The 24562-nt window shown below is 42.6% G+C and overlaps 1 protein-coding gene across 1 annotated transcript; it reads right to left on the reverse strand.

Annotated features, from left to right (window-relative positions):
* Nucleotides 1-178: 178 nt before the first annotated feature.
* Nucleotides 179-22597, reverse strand: akt3b (v-akt murine thymoma viral oncogene homolog 3b). The gene is made up of 14 exons (XM_076729112.1): nucleotides 22269-22597; nucleotides 16577-17088; nucleotides 10933-11058; nucleotides 10728-10839; nucleotides 9442-9586; nucleotides 9185-9316; nucleotides 8770-8835; nucleotides 8477-8545; nucleotides 7223-7345; nucleotides 7007-7135; nucleotides 6145-6359; nucleotides 4838-4925; nucleotides 4188-4290; nucleotides 179-3739 (listed from the first exon to the last, which is right to left on the reverse strand). The coding sequence occupies exons 2-14, from the start codon at nucleotides 16620-16622 to the stop codon at nucleotides 3654-3656; spliced, it is 1440 nt and encodes a 479-aa protein (XP_076585227.1). The 5' UTR covers nucleotides 16623-17088; nucleotides 22269-22597; the 3' UTR covers nucleotides 179-3653.
* Nucleotides 22598-24562: the final 1965 nt, after the last annotated feature.

Below are 24562 nucleotides of genomic sequence, written 5' to 3' on the forward strand. Positions count from 1 at the left end.
AGTCAATCATTTTCAAGGACCACGGCGACACGAGGAAGGCGGGGCGGGCTTTGTCTCAATGGAAACATCCTCCGTGGTCTACGAGTCGAGTCGGAGTATCAACCCGAGAGAAAAAAAAGAATCAATGGAGGGTCCAGTCTTTGACACGTTTTTTTTTTTTTTTTTTTTCCTTCTTTTTAAACATTTTTCTGAAATGCAGGTTTTGAGTCGTTTATGGTGGTGGCTGTATTTTTTCGGTCACTATTCTCATCAGCAAGCTTGAAGTACAGTCACACAGAAAACAATGTTTATGTCTCATCTGTCGAGATGCCACTAAAGACCCTAAAAAAAAAAGGCATTGCATATTTACATCAAGAAGTTTGGGGTGACTCGACTTTTTTCTGGCAGTCCTCACAGTCTTCATACATGAGTGTCTCACGGCTCAGTTTTCTTGTGATCTGTGACATGATTAGTGATTTACTGATACCCTCTGTGTGTGTATAGAAATGTATTTTTCCCACAATACTGACAAGAGAGACAGGGGCAGAAGCCCTGCATCTGGAGCTGGAAGCCTTGTTTCTGTTAGTGTCTGTGTGACTCTGATTTATCGTCTAAAAACAGTCTTTGTGTGTGTGTGTGTGTGTGTGTGTGTGTGTGTGTGTGTGAAGATGAATGAAAATGTGTTTGCTGTCAGCGTTCCTACAAAGATCCACACCACACTTAATGTTTCGCTCACTGTTTCGATATGTTTTACAGTCATATTTCTTTGACCTATTTCATCACTTTTGCACATAAACTTCAATGACAAGCATCAGAACACAATTCTTCAAAATCTTTCTCAATTGCAAATAGGTTTTAAGACCTGGAAATCACCAAATTCCTTTCCAAATGTGTGCAGGAACCTTGAAGAGTGTGAACTGATTTCTACAGAGCAGATAAAGTCGGCAGTGTTCTCCAACTCAAGTTTGTCACCTTAAGTCTTAAACTACGCGGTGCATTCATGGTGATGGGACGTCTGAATCTTCTGAAACTGAGTCGGTTCCTCTAAATCAACTGAAGTCTAGTCCATCATGAAGTGTTTAGAGAGCAGGACTCAAAGTTTGCACCTGTCCATTAGTTGTACAGTCCGGTCTGGTTTAGAGGTTCACCATCAAACTGAAACTCATTTTCTTCCAAAATGCAGCAACTCTAACCGCTCTGACTGGACTAAACACACTGTGGACCCACCTCACTGCGGTCCCAGGTCAGGTTTTGGTTACCAGAAACCATATGGACCCCTGAAGACCTCTGCTTGTTGTATTTAGTGTTTACTTTCTGTTTTGAGGAAATCCAAACATCATAGGTAACACCTGAGCTCTGCATAAACCTTACTGCACATACACAACCATCGGTCCATTACACCCCAACTCTGATTCTGTTCCAAAGACAAAAGCGATATTTTTAACAGTTAGCTACACGACAGTTCCATTTTGGTTTAGTTTCAAATATGAAACTAATGCTAACCACCCAGCTTCAGAGAAGATAGCAGGTGTGTTCACTTTCACTGACAGTGCTAGGTTAGCCGTTTCCCCCGCTTTCAGTTTTTCTGCTATGCTAAGCTAAGCTAATCACCTCTAGGCTCCAGCACGAGTACATGAGTGGTATCCATCTTGTCATCTCACTCTCCACAAAAAAGTAAATAAGTGCATTTCCAAAAATGTCAAACTGCGCCTTTAACAAGCTCGTTGTCGTCAAGCTAACATGAAGATATTCAGTCTGTGGTCCTGGATGGTTTCAAGCTACGAGAAAACCAACCTCGCAAACTCTTCATGTCCAGAAGTATTAGGGAAACTGTTGCTCTGTTGGAGAAACAACAGCTGCAGACGTGCAACAGGAAAACGGAGGGTTATGAACAAATAATGTGGATTTAGTCCCCAATTAAAGTTACGACAAGTAACTTTCATTTTGTGTTGCTTTTGGCGGCCCCTGTGGACAAAAGTGGTAATGTTTCCCAGAAAGAAGACATCACCGCCTCATGATCTGCTAGCGTGTGGCTTTGTTTTGTCTTCGCTGATCCAGTATCAGCCACAACCACAAAATCTAAAATCAGCTAACATACAGCTCACTCCTCGCCTGGGAAAATGCAAACAGGCTCTTCTGTGCTGTAAATGGTTTGGTCTGATTTTGGGGAATCCAGTGACAGACGTTCAGAACATCTTTAGAAACAGCCAATCTTCTCCTTGATGGTCTTGTTTGCTCATAAAGAGGCTTCAGTATTAAATGGAGACTGTTTCATAACCAGTTCAAAAGTCCCTGTCGCTGCTTTAAGTAGCAGACTTGGCAGAAGGACAAACAGACGTAGAACCTGGTAATGTGTCTGTGCACATGATCGGAGTTCAGTTCTGAGGCTCCAGCCTCACCTGGCTTCACCTGCTGCTGGAGCTGCAGTGAGAATTCATATTATTGAAGAAAACACCAAATTAGAGTTTGTTTGGAGAAAACTGCCGACTACGGTCTGATCAGCACGCAGAACTCACAGCTGTTTCCTGTTTCTGTGTGTGTGTGTGTGTGTGTGTGCTATGACAGCATAAAGTTGACCCCCCCAATGTCCCACATACATACAGTACATACATACATACATTAAGCCACATTTCCCTGTGTAAACACCCATTCCACTAGTCCTACAGCTACGATGAGGAAACAGAAGAGAGGAGGTGAAGAGGAGGAGCAGGAGGAGGAGAAGCGGTGAGAAAGCAGAGAAAGGCCTCGTTCCCCTGCCGGCTGTGGAAAGCTGGAGCGGTTAGCTGAGTTTGAACGCGGTTGTGCTCTGTGGCGCCTGAGTGAACTGTGCAGTTTCTGGCAGTTTAGTGTTTCCTGTTTCAAAATAAAAGAACAACTTAGAAGTAAAGCGCGAGAAAAAACACATGGGTTGAAAAAATACGAGAGCAAGTAGTAACATTGCAACGATGAGAGGAATGATAGACTCGTCCATTCTGCTTTTCTGTCTCTCTTTTGTTTTTTTTTTAATTGTTTTTTTCTTATTTTGTTGACCTGTAGACAGTGATTTTCATCGCCATGGGATTGGGGAATGTGCGCTGCCATGGCAAATGTATGAGAAAGAAAATATTTTTTTTTGTAGTTTTCTTTTTTGAGTGAACCACGAGCCATGCACTTATTCTCAACTAAGAATGACCCCTCACAACCCCGAAACCCGCCCGCCCTCTCCCAAAAAAAAACACCCTGTCGGTATGATACGAAACATCTGCACACGTAAGGCAACATTTTTGGTTTTTTGTTCCCTAAAACGGCTCTTCCAAACCAAGTGCAAAAAGTCAAAAGAAGAAGAAGAAAAAGGGCAGAAACAACAAACAAACAAAAAAAGATGAACGCAACCCGGGTCGACAACTTAATACTGATGGAGAGAAAAAATAAATAACAAAAACATTGCCTTCTGCAGTAAATAGAGCTGAAAATGTAGGAGACTTATTTTTTTAGTGTGGGGAGACCGGCTGGAGTCTATCCCACTGTGCAAAAACCTCTTTTAAAGTCCCTAAAAAGACTTCTCCCCGTCTGTGAGGAGGCAGAGAAGGAGAAAAAGAGGGGAGACTGGTATTTTTTTTTTTCCTAAAATGGCTACGTGTTTTCCTCAAAATGGCCACGAATGGGGACGATACTGGCTGGCCGGGCTGGAGCGCTCACTCCCGCCCGCTGGCTGAGTAGGAGAACTGTGGGAAATGAGGCCTTCGCTCGTTGTCCGCTGCGTCCATCCCGTCCTCGTCATCTGTGGACAGAGACACAGGCAAACATCAGCTGGCAGGCCCGTCATAACAAACATACGCTGACTTTCCGTCTATCGCCACCTGCAGGTAAAAGATTCCTCTTGTCTCAGTTAAATGAGAATAACCTTCAAACTAATTGCCATCACATCGACCTCAGCTGCACTGTGAGATTAATAACACGGTATGACAGTAAGAGTTGACAGATGTATAGGACTGAAGTTGCTGACGAGGCCAAATATCCTGACTCAAGCTGAGAAAATGTGAGGGTTTTAGACATTGGACAGGTGTTTGCTAACCGCTATGAATAAACTGATCTTCATGTGTAAAGTTGACAGAGTTCCCCTTCAAGTCAGGAGGAGGCAGATTCACTTCAGAGGGGAAAGACTCAGCCTCCATCACATCAGCAGTAAGCTAACACAGATCTGGGCTGTCGGCACAGGTCGTCCTTACATTTCTCCGGCGGAGTGATGGTGATGGTCTGTGCTGTGAACTCCTCGTCAAAGTAGCGCGTGTCCGTCTCCGAAGAGACCTGCGGCTGGAAAGGTGGGACGAGCTGGAACAGACAGGAAGTGAAGACGGTGAGTTTTTGCCTCAGAAAAGGCAGTGACAGATATGGGTTGTGTGGGAGTAGGGTCAGTTTATTCAGTGTACTCTTTAAGTTAGCACCAGTGTTGGTATTCAGCTCTTTTTTGAATACCAATGATCGTTTCGAGGTCAAAATAACCGATGAAAGCCAAACTATAAGTAATTAAATCAGATGAAATTTGTCATAAATCTGCATACAAGCAGCAAACAACTGAAACACATTATTTTCTAAATATCTAATGTGCACTCTGATGGAAGCTCAAGTCAAGTTAACAAGAAAAAGCAGAAAATGTGTCCGTTGAGAGGAGCTGGTGGTGTTTGGACGGCTTTATGAAGTCGAAATGAAACAGAGATGAGGTAATTTTTTCTTTTCCGTTCTATTTTGGAGTTTACATCCCAGCCAGACTTCTTCTGAAAAATTAGGTAACCCTGCTACCAGAATATCTCAGGTACACTCTTTGAATAAATTACCACTGAAGATCGGATGACGTCTCGCAGCTAAATCCTGCTCTCACCTTCTTGTCGTAGACGTCCTGCCAGTCGACTGTGCCAAAGAAACTGTGTCGCATGATCTCCTTAGCGTCATCCGGTCCGCCGCCCAGCCTGTCAGAGGAAAGAAGAAGAGAAGAAGAAGACGTCAAAGTCAGACATCAAACACTGCTCTTACAAAGTCTCCATCAATGGAACCAGAATATCCACCTGCTACTGATCCCAAAATAACTCATGGAGGTGAACGAGTTCGCTCTCTGAAGCTGCAGTAGCCTCTTTTCACCAGTTTCTTCATTAGAGGCAGAAAGTGCCTCAGGGATAATTAGAGTGGGAAATTAACAGCAGCAACCAGCCAGTTTTGTCCAACAGTACTTTTGCTGAATACCAATAATCAGGAGAACGTTTTGTTCTCTTCTCAACATCCAGCTGTTTAAACAGAGACGTGAACTGCTGCATCTAGACACTGCAGGACGAGGATTCTTCAACCCTCTCCTGCGAACAAGAACCGGGATCCTACATGGCCAACAGGCCATAATGGATGGTGGATTTTCCTAAACCCTTCAATTGATACATGACTACATCTGTTCATATCTGCGTATGAGTATAAGTATCTACATATATGTCTCTGTGTTTCATGAAAAGTGAGGAGCTCAAATTTTTTATCTGGATGGATTATGGGTTATATATCCCATCAGGCAAGGGAACGACATGGGATCCCACAGGAGTGGAGTAGAGGGGTGACGCCCAGATTCCAGGAAATGATGGACAGATGGATGATGGATGAATGTCTGTAACCGGTCGTTCAGAGACATTAAAGCTTTGATGGTTTGGTTGAAGTACAGAAGGTACCAAGACCAAAGAAGTGAGATATTCTCCTTCTTTGCTTTGTTCGGATCAGAAATGTACAAATACTTTATGTCTACAGACAATAAAGAGATGACAGCAAGGCAGCTGAGAGAGGTGAGGAAGGACACGGTCAGGTCTTCAAAACCCCTCGGCCACCATGAAACCCCTCATCAAGTCTAACTTTAATTATAATGAATTGTTTAAAATCTTTTGGAACTCGTCATGTTGTCTGCCTGCATGTGTGTGTGCACAACATACAAACAAAATGGGGCACGCCTAAAAATACTGCTCCTACTACTGCTCACAAACTTTTCCTGCACGAATTTAGACTCCTGTCAAAGTCAGAAATCCACAGACTGAACCACAGATGGGTCATGATGAGTGTTCTGTGGTGCAGGTCTGTCTGCAGTTTCCACAGGAGAGTTCACAGTGACAATAACTTCAGTCTCCACATCTGGAGAAAGAATTTATTGGTTAGTGTGCGTACCGTTTGTTGGGGTCCTTGATGAGCAGCCCCGACAGCAGCGACTTGGCGTCAGCCGACAGGGTTCGTGGGAACTTGATCTCCTCCATGAGGATGAGCTCGAACAGCTTCTCGTGGTCCTGGTTGTAGAACGGCAGGCGACCGCACATCATCTCATATGTCACCACGCCCAAACCCCACCAGTCCACCGCCCGTCCATAGTCGTTGTCCTCCAGCACCTGATAACACACAATATAATTTTACCATTGTGATGTCAGTATTTCCATTACATTTCCTTTTAAGAAGCTTAGAAAACAGGAAAGAAAATGCTGCTGCACAGACTGAAACCTAATATTTTCTGTATCTGCCAGGTCCAGCTGTTGAGTGATGAAGTGCATTGTGTGAGAAGCCATTTTAACTATTGTTAGATCAAATCAAAAATTCAACCATCCAACTTGCGTCGCTGTTCTTTCTGATGTAATTATTTTTGACTTGGACATATCTGATATCCTCTTTCATATCCTCTTAATGGAAAAATAACTTCCAAAATGTGCGCGAAGAAGAAGTGAAATTATTTACTGACATTCTGCTTTGTTGTTGAGGAAGCATTGAGCTGCCATCAGAGGAACTACTTCTCTGGGCACTTCCACGTTAACTAAAACGTTAAGCCCCGGTGGTTGGGACTTGGTGACAAAGAGAATCCTAAACACAGTCTTTTTCTTGATTTCATCATACAGGACAAAAACAGATGACAGCAAAGGCTAAGTTTGGGTTTGGACAGACAGTTTTGGGATTCAGATTAGTTTTTTTTCTGCCGTTTCCATCAACTCTGAAACCCGAATGCTCTATTTTTTCTTCCAATTTTCTTTTTAGTGTGACCTCTGACCTCAGGAGCCAAGTACTCTGGTGTTCCACAGAAGGTCTTCATGGTGGCAGTGTCGGTGATGCCTTCTTTGCAGAGGCCAAAGTCAGTGATCTTGATGTGGCCGTCTTTGTCCAACATGAGGTTCTCCAGCTGACGATAGATAAAGAACTTTGTTTTTTACATCTATGCAAAGTCGAAGAATGGCTTTTTCTCAGACCCAAAACAGGTTTAGTTTACCTTCAGATCACGATAGACGATCTTGGCAGAATGTAGGTAGTCTAGAGCAGAGACGATCTCAGCGCCGTAGAAGCGAGTGCGGTCTTCCGAAAAAACTCTTTCTCTTGACAAATGGAAAAACAGCTGTGAAGAAAAAAAAAACAAAAAAAATTCACACACCTCAGACATGTCTGCTGTATTGGATCGTATTCATGTTTCTATATGTCTCTACTTCTGGCAGTGCTTTTGGCTTTTTTAACCTCATGTTGTAATTTACAGCATTGGATATGCAATACGAAGGTGAAGGTTCTCACCAATAACAACCATGCTAGCAGAGCCGCCCTCAGCCTGTCATGATATCACATACTGTATATATGAATGTTCATTCCTTTAGCTTCAATTATGGAAGTTCAATTGACTAACTCTTGGAGAGGAAGGCCAAGGAGCTCAGGCTTGCAGAAGTCTAAGACACCCATTTTAAATATGATATCTTTCAGCGTATCCCTCAGAGAGAACATAATGCAGAAGGACTTCTTTAATACAGTATATTTATCTCTAAATAGACTCTTTCTCAGGATAAAATGGAGCACAGCATTACTTCAGGCAGAGCACTGCAGTGCGTGCTTGCATTGGCTGACTGACATTAGTTGCTTTATTCATGCTTCATAATCACTGGCTCATTCACAGCTGAGTGGCCGTCAGCTGACTAGTAACATCCAATCTCTCCTCATCTCTTCTCTGTTTTACTGCGTTCATGGCCTCCACCTTATCAGCCAAGGTATTGTTGATTCAAAGATTTGTTTTTTAGCATTTCGGCTTGGTGTAGAGAGACAGGGAAAGCAGGGAGAAAGAGAGGAGACTCAGCCTTGATACGTGAGTTACCATGGCACCTAACTATTGATTTAACTAAGAATTAATGTGAATCAATGTGTTTGTTAGGGGCATTAGCTCTCCCGTCATAATTTATTTTTCTCCTTCTTCAAAAAGTAACTGTATAACCATTTGTAATAAATGGTCAGTCCCTTGATGAGCTCTGTCTGACTGAAGTCACATTAAAATAAATGAATTATAAGACTTTCAGTCCTACAACTCTCCAAATGAGACTGAGACCACAATAAGAGGAGTGACTGATTTCTGTTGAGGCTCTTTGAATCATGCCGTGTTGTTAATCAACATTCTTCAAGTATTCTTGAAATAACTTCCATGTTGAAATAAGGCAGAACATCTGCCAGCATCAAAAACATTTTTTTAAAAAGCGATTCATTGATCTCTCACCTCTCCTCCGTTGACGTACTCCATTACAAAGCACAGCCGATCCTTAGTCTGGAACGAGTACTTCAGAGACTGCAACACAATATATACATAGTTTTTAATCCCTGCAGTTTGTTTCAAATGCAATATTTTTGAAGAACAGAGGCTTTGTGCCCTGAATTCAGTGCATCTCTCCTTCTTTGCATGACACTCGTAAAAAGCCTCTGAACTGAAGTTGGTGACCACTCAGTGAAAAGTAGGAGGTGGATTCACTCTGGCATAGGAAGGTTTCATGCAGTCTGCACGCTGATACTCACAGTTAGGAATGGATGCCGAGTGTTTTTTAATACCCTACTTTCTGTGAGTGTGTGAGCAACTTCATCCTGTGATAAAGAAAGAGAAAGAGGCAGAATGATTAATCAGGAGACAAATGGAGCTCGCCTGCGGACGATCTCTGGATTTAGTTGAAACGTTGAGGATGTAATGTGCAGGGAGGAATGTGAACATCAGGCTGATGCAAGTCCAAATAAATGTTTCTAAATATGAACAACTCAAACATTTACATGCCAAATATTTCACACAGAAGTTAATGCGTTAAGATTTTTTTTTTTTTTTTTTTGCTATTTTCTCATGTAGAGTCATCGATCTTTAATCAACATTAGAGTTAATATTAGTAAGGTAAACTTTCCAAACTGAGCTCAAAGGTGATTTACAAACAACAAGTAAAAGGACCTTGGCTATGATGACTTCTTTCTTCAGGATCTTCATGGCGTAGTAGGTGCCACTCGCCTTCTCCCTCACCAGAATGACTTTCCCAAAAGTGCCTTTGCCCAGAAGCTTCAGATAGTCAAAGTCATTCATTGTCTGGAAACAGAGGCATGATGTCAAGAGACCACTTCTCCATCATTCAATGCACTTACATCCTCTTTTCACAGCTGTTGCTTTACAAGCAGGAGCAATATTTAGACCACACTCAGATCAACCGTCACCTTTCGTTTGTAGTGGCTGATGGAGGTGTCCATCTCCTCCTCGTTGACGTTCTCGATCTGGGAGGTGGGGCTGCACAGGATGCCCTCCTCCTCCTGTTTAGCCAAAGACTCGGCAACCATTTGGATGGCCTCGGCCCACTCATCCCTACAGGACACAACAGGTTAAAATGTCAGCAGGTGGCGCTCTTCTTTTGGCTAACTGTTTGGAACTGTAGCTTCACCTTTAGACTGACCAGCTTTAGAGCTTTAGAGAAGGTTTTTCTCAAAAATTCAATTATACTTCATTGATCTGCTGTAGGAAAACCCTCTGCATCCTGATACGTAGGATGCGTTAATCCCTCCTAACCTCCTAGTATTGGTATGGGTTAAGAGGTTAAACCATTTCACTTATCGTAGGTATTGGGATCCTAAGAATTTGGATGGCTAAAACGCAGAGCCACTATGCAGCGCCCGAAGACCAACTCCACCTCTAAACCAACTGGATTGGGCCAACTGTCTTAGAACATATGAACATACATGTTAGATCCAATCCAGAACTCTCTCCTAACAACCCGCAGACCTACTCTGACAAAGGGACTGCTGGCAATGCATGTAAGCAGTTGTCGAAGGATGTTGTTACCAGAGTCTTACATAACAAACCACTGAGCGTCAGGTAACAAGTCATCATGTATACATTATATTGGGTATTGGAATGAAACCCTTCGAAACTTGGCATCCAGCCTCAGCCCCAAACCCCTGTTTCCTGTCTTTCTTCTCACTGTGTCGACAGACTGCTGTTGTGTGAGGAGAATTTAAGACAAAAACCCTCCAGTCTGGTTCAGGACTGAGAACTGCCAGGCCTTTCATATCGGGTATCTGTTGACTGTGAGTCCTCTCCCACATCTTTTTATTACATTTGATTTTTCCAGTTCACAAGCAGCATTTAAGATGTGTTTTACCAGTTTCCTTTGAAGGTTTCTATAACATTTTGTACAGCTTCCTAGAATTTTTTCTTCATTACCTGTGAAACGAATACATATTATTCATTCTTTTCAATTCTGAATTTGACTGTTAATGGAGTTTTGGGTCAGGATTTTTTTCCCAGTAACACTATTTACAGACTCTCTTCTCTTTAGAATCTTTTTATTTAGAAAACAATTGACCCACTGACCCAAAAACTAAATAATACAACTTAAAAACAGTAGTAATTATCAATGGGTGGTCAGAAATAAGTAGTCGGTAGTCAGTATTATCCTAGTCAGTGTTGAAAACTGCTGAGGAGGAGGAGAGGGAGGCTGAGGGCTCACCTCTCATCAGGAGTGTCGACGTGAAAAGTCCTCTCGATGACAGTGGTCCACTGCAGACAGCGGATGATGAAGGTGTTTGGCTTGGGCCGCTCTGTCTTCATCAGCTGACATTCTGGAAGTCACACAGAGATCGATGTCCGGTGTTACACAGATATTTGTTCTCAGTGAGTGAAATATGTGATGAAGGCCTCTGTTCATGTCTCACTTGCTACAGAGAAGTTGTTGAGTGGGTAGGCCAGGTCAGAGTCCTGTGGTTTGTCCTTGTAGCCGATGAAAGAGCCGTCTGTCTTCAGCAGAAAGTAGCGTGGTCGCCAGTTCTTGATGTACTCACCTGCAGGGAGGCAAAAAGTGACACTGACGGGTTACATCCTGCTCGACTGACATGTGTTTAGACTGAGCTGGGAGCAGCAGAGCCTGGACTTTAAGCATTATGATCGCTTTCATTCTGTAATGAACAGGGAGGAATGTGACTCTATAATATTGGTATGAGGCTGCTAATGAGACTGAACTGTCATTTAGCTTCACTACATTATTCAGTCTGAAATCTTGTTCATGACAGCAGTTTTCTATTTGGCGGTGGGAGGTGTTTTGCCATAACTGATCAGCAGCGTTGGACACGTCTGTCCCGCTGACGTCATTTTCAGTCCACAGATGTTGTGGTGGCTGTTGTTTAGCAGGAAACTTGAACAGTCTCTTGAAAATCGCAGCCCTCTCTGGTTGAAAGTTTCTTCACCTCTGGGTGTGGTCAGGAATGTGCTCCATTGCACCTGTAACCACGCCCAAGAGTGATGTCATCTGGTCCTGGAGCACACCTGTACGTCACTGCAGGCGGGTGAAAATTTCAACCACTGAAGACTCATTTTTCAGGGGGTAAGTTTGTCTTTAGTGGTTTATGGCTATACAATATGGCTAAATAACATGATATAACAGATTTTTTTTTTTGTCTTGGCCAGAAGTTAGTTAGGATCTTCTTCATGTTAACATTTAGTCATTGAAAGTCTGCTGAAATAATGTTATATGTAACCCAGATGTGAAAAAGAGACTAACTTTTCAACCACACTTAATTCTGCTTTCACCACGACATCCTCCTGCAAATCAGTTAGCGCATTCTGGGAACTTTGTGAAACTGCTTTTAAATGTCACATTAATTCCACAATGCCTTTTAAAACACTTTAAAGTTCATTTTTAAGGATCAGACATGACGTAAATGAAACGAAACAGACTCAAACAGTAATAGTATCTGGTCTCGTGTCAGGAAAGTAACCTCACAGCAACAAAATCCCACCTGCTCTCATGGACGACTCATCACTTTGAACTGGTTAATTTTGGTTTTCTGCTGCATAGTGTGGAAAAAAATAAGTTTAGAAGTGCGGAGCATTACAAGTGGGAAAAGTTTAAAGTAAGCCAATATGTCCTATTCTTTATTATCACCAGCCTTTTTGTTTCTCTAAATTTAGCTTTACAGAAACATCAGCTGACACATTCATTTAAACATCTGTACCAGTTCTAGCTTAAGAAAAACATCTTTTGATGAGAGAAACTGCATGAACACAGAGCTTATTCTTACTCAGCAGCCATGAACCATTGATTTCCTGCTGTTCTGACTCATCAGTTTGTGACACAATTACAACAAATGTTGGAATACATGAATATGTCGCAGTGACATGTTGACATCATAGTCATATCAGCATCAGAGCTTATGAAGAACGAGGCACTGGAACCACAGTGTGTCTGCAGTGATCAGCAACTGAACTGAACTGCCTCAGAGTCCATCCAACAAATCAAACTCACACATCTGATGACTCATACAGCTTCAGAACAACAGTGTGATGAGGATGACAAAGGCAGAAATCGGATGAAGTCAAAAAACTCAGTCAGTTCCACTTAAAAGCTGGTGAAAAGCAGAGGGAGTCAACACTACAGGATAACCTGCAGGCACATCTAGGTTGCTGAGTCATTGGAGATGTAAGTTAAATTAGAGATAAGGGTTGCCAGTAATGAGTTCTTTCTACATCAATACATCTATCAAAAGTTACTTGATTACTTATTTAGTCTATAACATGTAAAAAAGCAAAGAACACCTGTTTAAAAATCCCCAGAGACCAAGACAAATATTCAAAATCCAAGGATTCAAATTACAATGATGTAAAGCAACGAATAGCACCAAATCCTTCCGTTAAAAAGCTCAAATGAGCAACCAGAAATAGCTGTTTTTCTGATTAATTATTTAAACCTTTAATCAATCATCAAAATTGTTACGAATCATGTCTGCCAGTTGAACACAGACCAGAGGTGGCCTACAGGCCGAAGTTGTAACCGGAAAGTTTCTGGTTCAATCCCAAAACCGGTGGGATAAATATAGATGGAGAAAGTGAAGAAGCAATGACCAAATAAGGATTAATCAGTAGCGAAAACTGTTAAGAACTGTTTAAAACTTAGAGAATAATTGACTGGCTGGTTTGGCACTATCAGAAATGGTGCATTTATCAGAGCTACAGTGTCCTGCACTTACACATTTAAATTACGATTTCAAGGTCTGACAATCTGAATCTGTCAAAAGTTTACTTCTTGACTAGTGGCAGGGCCTGAGGATCACACTGACAGCTGGTCCTGAGGGTGGGGCAACTGGACGAACACCACACACACACCTCCATGAATATACTGTCAACTGCTGGATGCTGCAGGTGAAATTTTAACTACTGCCCAACCCCACTGGTCGTTCGGTAAGTTTGGCCAGATTGCCATTGAATTTGGACATTTATTCATTCATACTCCCCAGAAGATTAACCCTTTCGATTGTTAGGCTGCTCTTCATTACGAATGTGACATGGTGTTGCGGCTTCATGCAAATACCCTCTGACGCACTGCAAGCGACATCCATACAAGAGCCAATCACACCGGCTCTGATTCCCACAGAAACGCAAGCTCAGATTCATTTATATCTGCACTCTGCTCGTGGAGTCGGGATTGCTCCCAGTGAAGATGCAGGACTGCAATGCAGATTAGTCTTGATTAGCTCAGAAAGCAGGTGTTGTTGGAACTGCTGTATTACAAAAAACTGTTAAGGCCTACCACAAGGTAAAAAAAGACTGAAAACAATACTAGTCCGTGCTCAGGAAACAAACTCTGGGGCAGGAAATGAACAACTTTATCATGTTTGGAATGGTGGCTATGAAAATGACAAACCAGTCAGTGAACTACATAAATGACCTGCTCAATGCAACAAATCCACAGAGATACACACACAATGTGTACCTTTAAATGGTGACATCATGGTGCCTGACCAAAGACACAGGAGTACCACCTGTAGCTCAGCCAGTGGATCAGGTCGGCCATTAAACATGTTGGTTCGAGGCCAATCTCCTCCTGTCCGCATGTCCTTCAGACACTGAACCCCAAATTGTTGTGTAGGAGGAAAAAACTCACTAAGTCGCTTTAAAAAAACTGCAAAAAAAGCGGAAAAAAGAAGTCCAGCCCATTTTGTTCTCCTGTCAACTCAATGACCTTTCACTTTGACTGATTTCCCATTGGTTTACAGTTTAAATTAATTCCTCACTGTGCTGTGTCCAGCCCAACTTCCTGTTCAACAGGAAAAACATATCAAACATGTAAAGACGCAATTTAAAGAGGTCTTTCATGATCCTCCTGGTCTTGCTCCATAGTTCAAAACTTCAGTCATTTTGCTGAAACAGATCCTTCAGTTAGTGAATACAATCAGTCAAACACCATTTCTAACAAGTTAGACAATTGAGCTCGACCAACATAAACTCTGCAGCCAAGAACAATAATGTCGCTCCACATTCAAATTTTACAACTTTCTTGTGTTCCTCAAAGTTCTCGAAGATTCAGTTTCAACACCCCAGTTTCCAAACCATCCTGCACTACATGTGAACTCTGAGTTTTGATCTTTAACAGCCCAAAGAGCTGCTTGGGGCAGTTTCTCGAAGAGGGCTGTTAGGGCTGAATTATAAGAGCGCACAGAGGTGCAATAAACAATTCAGGGACTTCTGGGGGCCGGAGAGGAAGGAACCAGAGTGTTAGGTCATCCTCATGCTCATAGTGCCACAGAGAAACTTCCCCCTGCCTGCCAGCCAACAGCCCTGAGCTCAGACCAGACAAACACACCTCCAGCACACACACATACACACACTAAAATCACTGTGGGAAATAACACACCAGCCAAGTGCAGCTCAGACCGGGCTGCAGCGCTGCAAAGCCTGCCTTCTCTGCTCGCCGTCTGGCAGGTAAACAACCATTGTTTGGAGGTGCTGTTCTTCAAACTGGCAGGGTGGCTTAGGCCATGTCCACACTGAGCTGCATAAAAACACATCTTTTCTGACTGAGGCAACAACCAAAAACTGGGTTTTTCCTAAGCACCTTTAGCAGCGAATTCATCTGGAAACACCAGTCTCGTTTTCTAGTGTGGACCAGGAAAAAACGCTGTTCCAAAATAAATACATTGGCCTGATCGCACACTGTCACACCGTTTAACAGGCAACGGCATTCTGGAGTTACATTTCATGTTTTTAGGTACATTACTTCATCTGTCTTTTAGGTGAAACCAGGATATCACGTGCTTTTTGCTGCATTTGACAGACATCAAATGAGATCTGCAAAAATTTATTTGATGACATGTAAACTGTCTTTTAGTATAGAAGTGTAACAGTCTCAGGTTCGATTCCCTCAACAGCTGCTGTGTTAATCTGGTTTCAGATGTCCTGGAGCAAGACACACATCTCCACCTGAACACTAAATGAACGAGTCAGCTAAATGATTAAAACTAAAAATGAAAACCAGGAGAACAACAGAGCAGCAGCCATCTGTGCCTGAAAATGTTTCATTTTCCATCCTGCGTGAAAACAAACCTAAAGCCACGGCAGACACAGATACACACAGAGATAAATGAATTCATTCAAACAAGCACAAACACAGCCAGGACCAGAACACATCAGCCATGTTTCAATCCAACTGTCAGGTTTGCCTCCTCTGTGTAAAAAAAAGAAAGGAGAGGCGACATCCAAGAACTGGTTAGCATTGTTGTTCCTGATCTGTCAGATAGAGAACATTCACCCCTTCATCTGACAAAAGGTACAGTAAGGTACTTTGTTGCAGGACTGCTCAACCCTAGTCGAACTTATTAAACCTGGCTGTTGATACTGATCATTAAGCTCTGCTTTTGGTCAGCTGTCAGTTCCACGAGACAGGAGACTCTGTAATAACAGACTGTTTTTCTCCGAAAGTGGAGGGAATGCTCATTTTCCATAATGCATCTTTGTGATGGAACAACGATGCATCCGAATTTTCAACTTTATTTCTATGCACAACCTCTACATGATGCTTTACAGTGCTTTTCTCTGGACGGTCTTGACTGAAATCCGGTTAATAACCAGTGAACTGTCCAGTGACGGTCTAATTCTGGAAAGCAAATCCATCATTTATAATCTGATCTTTCAGTCAACTCCACAGAAATTCTAAAGCCACTTTCGAACTGAAACAACCACCAGGCTGTTTGCACCACTCCTACAGCATTATTCATGCATGACATGCTATGTTTACATCAATATATACAATATCTATTGTTCAGAATAAACCAAGGAGAAGGGGATAAGGCTTAACCTTATTCTGTATTTTTCTTACTATCAACAAATCACATGAAAAGACCAAACTCAAACAATGTGCTACTCCGTCTCTGAATACGTGAGAATTTCCTAACCTGTGGTGAGTTAATTGACATTTACTGACAATAAGTAAAATGTAGAACCTCACAAGCTAATTTAGCAAAATAGAAAAAACACTGACAGGTGGATTAAACTAGAAGTGTTACAGATGGAAACATGAGACCTCCTCACCTCTTTTCTGGACCCAGCCTTCCTTGACGACGTTCTGGTCGCTCATGGTGGCTTCTCCTCGTCACCGGTTCTCCCAGTTCTCCCAGTGTGGTGACGGTGAAGGGACAGTTGTTGGGGGGGAGGGGGAGCGGGACAGTTTGTTCGGCTGAAGCTCAGTCAGCCTTCCGTCTGACCGCTTGACCTCTGACCTCCAACCTACCTGCGCCCACTCTGGCCTGACCTCAGATCTGTTCTGCACTGGGCTGTTTGAGTCTGTATTGTCTCTGTATCTGCCTCTCTCTCTGTCCCACAGTCACTTTCTCTTCCCTCCTCTCGCCCCGCCGACCCAACCTGACTTTCTCTTGCTGTCTTCTGTTTCTCTCCCCTCCTTGTCTTCCTCACTTTCTAAAATGTTTTACTCCCTTCTTTCAATCCCTCCCTCTGTCTATCTGTTTCACAGCTGCCCTCACTCCCTCGTTCCCCCAAACTTCTTCTTCTTCTTCTAAGTTCAGGCGCTCCAGCGGTGAGTCAGCCTGGAAGGAAACGGAGGCAGAGAAAGGAGAGAAGGGAGAAAAAACACACAGAGCAGGTCAGTGGATAGTTTTCCTCGTACAGCAAACACAACAGGCTGCCACTTATTGTTCAGAGCTTTAACACACTTCCTGCCTCCTTACCTCCTTCTCTCCTTTCTCATTTTCCTTGCCTCCTCACACTTTCTCCTTCTACTCTCCTTCTTCACTAACTTGATCTTTTCCTCCCAGTTCCTTCTGTTTCTCCATCAGTCTAACCATAGCTACTTCTCCCCCATTTTTTTTTTTACCTCCTCTTCTCCCTCCTTCCTTCTTCACTTCTCTCCTTCACCGGGCTCTTCTTTGCTTCCCTCACCAGCTTCTCTCCTTCCTCATTTTCTTTGCCTCCTCATATCATTCACTCCCTCACATCATCTCCTTCTCCTCCCTTTCCTTTGTTCCTTCCTCTACTTCGCTCCCTCCTTCTTCCTTCCTTCCTTCTCTCATCAGTCTTTCCCCAACTACTTCCTCCTGAACGTTTTACCTCATCTTCTCCTTCCTTCCTTTTCCTTCCCTCATTCTCTCATTCCTTCCTTCCTTCATTTTCTCTGTCTCATCAGTCCTTAACTACTTCTCCCACAACTTTTTTACCCCATCTTCGTTCACCCCCTTCCTCACTAACTCCTCTTCCTCCCTCCTATATCCTGTCTTTCCTTCCCTCTCTCATAATTCTTTCACTATTTTTACCTCAACTTTTAATCTCCTCTTTTAATTGCTTCCTTCCCCCGTTCTCTGCTTCCTCATAGAATTCCGGTATCTCCGTCTCTCACCTCCATTGCTGGCTCCTGTACTCTCTTTCATTTCCCTCCATCTCTTTCCCAATTTTCTGTACCTCCTTACATCATTCAACCCCTCCAACATCTTTTCTTACCCCTCTCCTTCCTTCGTTCTCTGCCTACTTCCACTAAAACCCTTTCTCCATCAGTTCATTCCTACTAATCCCCAAACTTTTTGTATCTCCTTAGTTTCTTCCTTCACGCCCTCACTGACTAGGTCCAATTTTTCTTGCTATACTTCCATCTATCTTTTTCTCTTTTCCATGGCTACCTTTCTCCTTCCCTCATTTTTTCCTGCCTAAAAAAAGTCCAGAACCTCCCTGTCTCTCCTCATTCTTTGCTTTCCTCTCACCTTGACTAGACCCTAGTCTCCTTCTATGTCTTCATTTTCTCCTTCAACATTTTCTCTGCCCCTCACATCATTTACCTCTTAGTACATCTACTTCCTTTGTTCCCTCCCTTTCTAACTCTTCATCTCCCTCCCTTGATGCATCCCTGTCTTTCCCATGCCCCCTCCATCAGTCCTCCCTTAACTTCTCCAACTTTTGTAATTGATAAATCATTTCAGTCAATTCCAACATTTGCTGGTTTCAGCCTCTCAAATGTTTTGCTTCTCTTCGTCATGTGCACCTGCAAATTAAGCAACTTAAGACCTTGGGCAGTTGTGATGGGCATTTTTAACTACATTTTGACATTTGATCGAACAAACAATTAATCAATTTACTTAATTGGAAAGTAATTGTTAGTCGCAGCATTACAAATTTTAGATTGCATATCGTCCTATCCTCCAGCCCTATAAGTCATATCTCATGTATTAGTGTTGACCATCACTTCCTTCCCTGAGCGTGTCTGACCACATTACTGCTCACCACACAAAAAACACGTCAAGAGAAACAAAGTGAGGTTAAAGTTGCATCATTTAAAAAATTCTCAAGCTCACAGAACCGTTATAGAGGCCTGCTTCATCATTTCTTCTTACGTTCAGTTTCATTCATGACAACAAATGCCAAACCTGCATGAACATTCAAAACTCCTGTACGATTTACAAATGAACCTGCAATTTGTCACTGGTAATCATTTGTGAAACATCATACTGCCACAATTTTCAACCTGCATGCAAGCAGTGCTATCAAAATGGCTTTTGTGAAACAAACCCCCGAATAAATACTAAATTAGAAATGGCTCCCGTTAAGGACCACACTCATGGGGGAACCCTTCCTTGTCCCCTTCCTCACGGTTTTCACACCTTCATTTGTTCTCTCCTCCACTGCCCTCATCCTGCTTTCTTGCTTTCATTACTTCACTCCAAAACTTTGTCTTCAACCTCACTTCATCCATCTTCCAAATCTCTTCATCAGTCTCTCACGCCATTTCTCTCTTTCATATTTCTTTGTCTCACACCTAAGTCAAACACTTAACACATTTATTTTACAACAGTTGTGTTTCTTATGAGTTTGTCCACAAAGTACAGTTCTCCTAAAACTCAGTTATTAAAAATCACATCTTACAACCATTGACTCCGGAGTTTGTGTAATGACACCAGTGCTGTTTGATATAAAGCACCTTTAGCTTCATACCTCAAAGACCAGCAGGTTGTTATTGTGAAGCGGCAGCAGGTACACGTGAGATACATATCCAAAACTGTAGTGCTGACCCTAAAAGTCAATGATTCGAATCATCAGTCAAGAAGTTCCCAGTCAACTCCCATTTTATCAGCTGAATCTCTGCACTTTGTTTTTTTAGCTGCGTCATCTTACAGAGAGCAATGCAGGAGCGACGGCATGGCAGGCTGTAAACTTTACAAACCGAGTCTCAAAATGACCCCAAACCACAAATCTTACTGTGATTGAAGTGGAGAGGGGTGATCGAGGCAAAGGGCAGCATGACGCAGGACAGTGACTCCAGTCTGTTGGCTGCTCTAGTGATGACTGTCACTCAAGTTGGTTAAATCACTTTGTAACCAGACAGTGGTACAACCTCCTCTACTGCTGTCCACTGTGATTGACTTTTTGGCTGACTGTGCTGTCAGCAGACCAACAGGAGAGACGCTCTACAGTATGCTGGGATTTTATATCTGAATTATGAGCAGGACACACACTTTCAGTTTGTCTGTGTGGAAATCTGAGATTTTCACATCACAGATGGCAAAGGTATTAAAGCGTGAGTCTTGGAGGTAAAACACAAGACTTATGTAGGCTAGGCTCACATAGGGTGAAGTTGGCAGTGAAGTTGGGTACAGCCCCACTGCTTATTCAACATTTGTCTAGAAGCAATATGAAATCAATAATATTGTTTTAATGAAAGCCTGGAACCACTGTCGCAAAAATCAACAGAAAATTTCAAAATTTATGATCATATTATCCACAAATGTATCCCTGTGTATGTGGCTGAAACGGACAGTACTGGAAGTAAATTTCCTAATCCCTGAGAAATTAGTTGTTGGTTTTGTACCAACACAATGAGCTATGAGATGACTGACATACATGCTATTTTCTTATACATATGTTTCACATTTATTGAATATTATAAGTTGTATTCTATTTCTTTGTTCAAGCTACCAAGCCAAAGATTTCAGAACACTTCACATCTCCATGTCAATGAAACTTGCTTTAGGGTTGTGGGGTAGTATGTGTGACATGCACAAAGATAGAGACTTTTAATATTGATATATATCACAATATGGCAAATGTAAGAGGTTCGAAACAAGTAAGTAAGTTCTGTTGTTATGCATTACATGAAACCAAACTCTTCATAGGCTTAAACCAAAAACGTCATATCTAGCTTTGACAGATTTTATAAACAGCTTTTCTGAATCATTCATTTGGATCGTACTGTCAGACGGATACTGCTAAAAGTCAATAAACAACCTCATATTTTTGCCCTGCCCTACTTCATGCTGAAGTGAAAACAATACAGCAATAAACTATCACAATACATGGTGTTTTTAAATGGTCTATCTATTTCTTGTATAAATCAGCTTGAAGTACCTGTGTTTGAAGGGTGCCATATAAATGGCTTGGCTAAATAAATGGCTTTTTCAAGACAAATGTTTTCCAATTCAGTCTCACCAATACCACAATGACTCATAAAGTATATTCTTGCAATTTATCACACATCACAGACTCGCCAATACATTGTTACCCATTGTGAGATAACCTGAAGAGATAAAATCTTATTGTGCAAGAATTTAATAATAATGAGAGAGTAATAATGTAAGAACATAAGATGCTAAACATGTTTTGGCACACTGGCCATGTTCCTTCGATGCACAGTGCACACACACACACCATCAATGGGACGATCCAAGGCTGGAAAACAAATGTGAGCCCTCCAATGACAACAAAAACAATGGCTGACAGGAGCAGCCGTTGTATATTTCAGAAGCCGGTTCAGAGCTGCGGCCCTCGGTCACACAAACACCCCCCTGTCTCTGATTTATTGGCCATGATTGGGTCCTGCACCGCACACAAACAAATACTGAAACAACAGCTTTTGTTTCAAGGGCGTGTGGTGTCATTATCTGTTACATAACAACATCCGCTTGGCGTGCTCCATTATATTTTAATGGGCGAGACGCGAATAAATGTCTGGCAGTGACTCTTGTACCGACTAGTTACTGTTAGTGGCGATAAAATAGCTGGCTCTCGGTGTGAAATGGCAGGGTCAGGGAGGTAGTTGTGTAAACCAGGCTGGCCTGTGATGGCTCTGCTGGAGGATGCGAACTAGCCAGGGATGCTAGCGTGGGGGGTGATGCTACTGCTAATGTTAGCCGGCGAACTAGCTGGATGCCTGGCTTGGAGGCTGGCTAGCATAGCAAGCTGGCTAACAACTGACAGTCAGTGGCAGGCGGTGGAGCCGTTTAACGTGATGTTATTTTCATCTCTGGGATGAAACTACTCCGCGGTTTATCGGTCGATTTATTTAATTCATCTCGAACAGAGACGCGACGCTGTGTTTTTGAAGGGATGGGAGACCGGGAGGGAGGAGGAGGAGGAGGAGGAGGAGGGGGTAGGAGGAGAAGGGGGGGAAACGGGGAGGTTGGGGGTGTCGTTCACCACGGAGATGGGCCGAGGCCAGACGGACGGTACCGTTATCATTACTAGCCCTCCCCTCCCTTCTGCAGCAGCAGCATCCCGGCGCCGCATCCCTCCCAGACTGGCGAATGACGAAGCAGCCCGCTAACAGCAGCTAGCTAGCATGCTAACCTCCGCTCCCACCCGCTCCGGGCTCGAGACAAACCCGCTCCCCGTGCCCCCAAAACGACGACCCCAACCCCGCTTCCTCACTCCCTCCTCCTCTCCCTATCCTTACAAACAATTCCCACGTCCACCCACAACACGTTATGGCATATTGTAACAATTATTTCACCTGGTAGTCGAAGAATGATAGGGATGCCCCCCCTCCTCCTCCCCCTCCTCTATGGGCACTGGAGCATCCAACGAAGTAACGTCCCTCAGTGGTGAAAACAGGAGGAGGACAGCGATGGATCCATAGCCGCTGATGCTGTGTCCAGACCGTGGAAGCCGAAAAGAGGAGGGTTTTTGTGTCCCAGACAGACAGAGACTGCGGCGGCAGACAGACACGCGGACAGACAGACAGACCCGTTCGGCTCCTGCTCCCTCCGCAGCTCCGCCAGGAAACCTCGCTCGGCTCCGAGTCGGCACGTCACGTTCAGCCAGATCTGACTGGGAGGACTCCTGCCACGTTCATGGGCTGTCGGAAATATGGGGAGTGACTGACCCTGCCAGCCTGAAAATGTGACTCAATCTGGGAATTTGGGACACTTGTCCTTGTCTTTAAATTAAGGGCAAAAAGTGAGGACACTGAGGGGCCCCAGCTAAAATTTTAAAATAATGAGGTCACAAGTCCACCTCACACAACCCACCACCCTCAAATAAGTTTGACCAGAAATCAAAAAGGTCACCATTAACAATTAATTGATGGATTGTTTAGTGTATGGTTACTGATATTCACTAATTCTCAGAACCAATTAAATTTGCTTGTTTTGTCCGACCAACGGTCCAAAAAGAGATTTAGTTGACTTTCATATAGGACAAAGAACAACAACAGATATTTGATAAGATAGAACCAGTGAATGATTGACTTTTTTTGTTTGAAAATGACCACAGGCATGATCACTTATAAAAACATTTGCAGTAAAGAAAAAAAAAAAAAAAAAAACTAACAAAAAAACTAACAAAACTCATGAAAAATGTAAATTACTTAACTAATAGTTTAGTCTATAAAATGAGGGAACATAGTGAAAAAATGACTATCACAATATATCAGAGCCAAAGGTGAAATGACAAATGACATAAAGCAGCATTTGAGAAGGTGTAAGTTTTTGCCTATAAACTCCACCAAACAGTCACTTAATTATTCAAATAACTGTAAGTTATTTTTGATCGAATAGATTAAATGACCAATCATTGGAGCGCTACATTTTGATCACATGTCTTGAGGGACAAATTATCGCATGACAAGATTTACTGTACGTCTCTTACCACATCTCATCTGAGTTGGTTATGTTCCCCTTTACTGGCAAATGGACTTTCCAGGGAGTCTGTGAATGCAGCATCGCTCTCCTCATGGCATCCAGGGCTTTTGTTGGTCCCCAGCTTTTGTTGTCTCTCTCTCTCTCTCTCTCTCTCTCTCTCTCTCTCTCTCTCTGTGTGTGTGTGTGTGTGTGTGCGTGTGTGTGTGTGTGTGTGTGTATGTGTGTGTGTATGTGTGTGTGTGTGCTGGATTTATGTGTCCACATTCAGTTCAGTTAAAAATTCACTTGCCTCTGATCCACAGCAGAGATCAGCTGTTCTTATTTATCCACTGGAGTAACTTTCAAGCCAATCATGTGGATATTTTGCAGATTGGCAATAATTTTTTTCAGACTTTGATACTGTTATTAATTTACTCAGGCTTACCAAAATGTATAGCACCCCCGCCCCCCTCTCCCCAGTCTCCCTGTGAATGGATGCTTTGTTTGAAGATCCTGGTCCCAGTCTGGCTGCAGGCCTACATCGATGGGACCGCTGCTGCTGCTGCTGCTGATTTGCATTAATCAATTACAGCCTGTGAAATAACAACTCAGTCCCACTAAACATGTTATGAAATGGGACAGTTTGTGGATATTGTTCAGAGGTGTCTGCTTACTGTCAACACATGCTGCCCCAACACAAGAATTCACACATTAAGCCAAAAAGTGTAATTCATCAATCAGGAACACAACATCATTAATATGAAAAAATATATATATTAAAAACATTATGATCTATTAACAAATATGAATTCCAATGCTGCTGATTAATCGTTTAGACAATTTCTCAATTACTTGCGTGTTACGGCTGTAAAAAAAAATGTTAATTTGTTTTGTGCTTTACATATTTTTATTCTGGGTTTTTATGTGCTGGTCAGACAAAATAAGCAGTTTAAAGCCATCACTTCAGACACTGAACATGATGGACAATTCAGATTAAGACATGAGATTAAAAAAAGTATATTGATTTAGTTTTTTGGATGTGAAGATCAAAACTATGGTGGGTGCCCATATTTTTACACTGTTGAGACAAATTTAAGCGGGGTTGACTCTCTGTCTGTAGTCTAACGTCTGATATGTTCATTGTGAGCAAATAACTCTTAGAAAAGTGTTTTACAGTGTAAAACAG

This window comes from Chaetodon auriga, chromosome 4 (genome assembly GCF_051107435.1).
Source record: "Chaetodon auriga isolate fChaAug3 chromosome 4, fChaAug3.hap1, whole genome shotgun sequence".
In the NCBI taxonomy this organism is placed as follows: Eukaryota; Metazoa; Chordata; class Actinopteri; order Chaetodontiformes; family Chaetodontidae; genus Chaetodon; species Chaetodon auriga.

Excerpts from the sequence above, each read along its gene's own strand:
- akt3b (XM_076729112.1), bottom strand. The coding sequence starts at position 16,622 with ATGAGCGACCAGAACGTCGTCAAGGAAGGCTGGGTCCAGAAAAGAG. Across the intron at positions 4,926-6,144 it reads ATCAAGGACCCCAACAAACG|GCTGGGCGGCGGACCGGATG; the intron begins GTACGCACACTA and ends TTCCTCTGACAG. Across the intron at positions 3,740-4,187 it reads CATCACTCCGCCGGAGAAAT|ATGACGAGGACGGGATGGAC; the intron begins GTAAGGACGACC and ends CTCTGTCCACAG.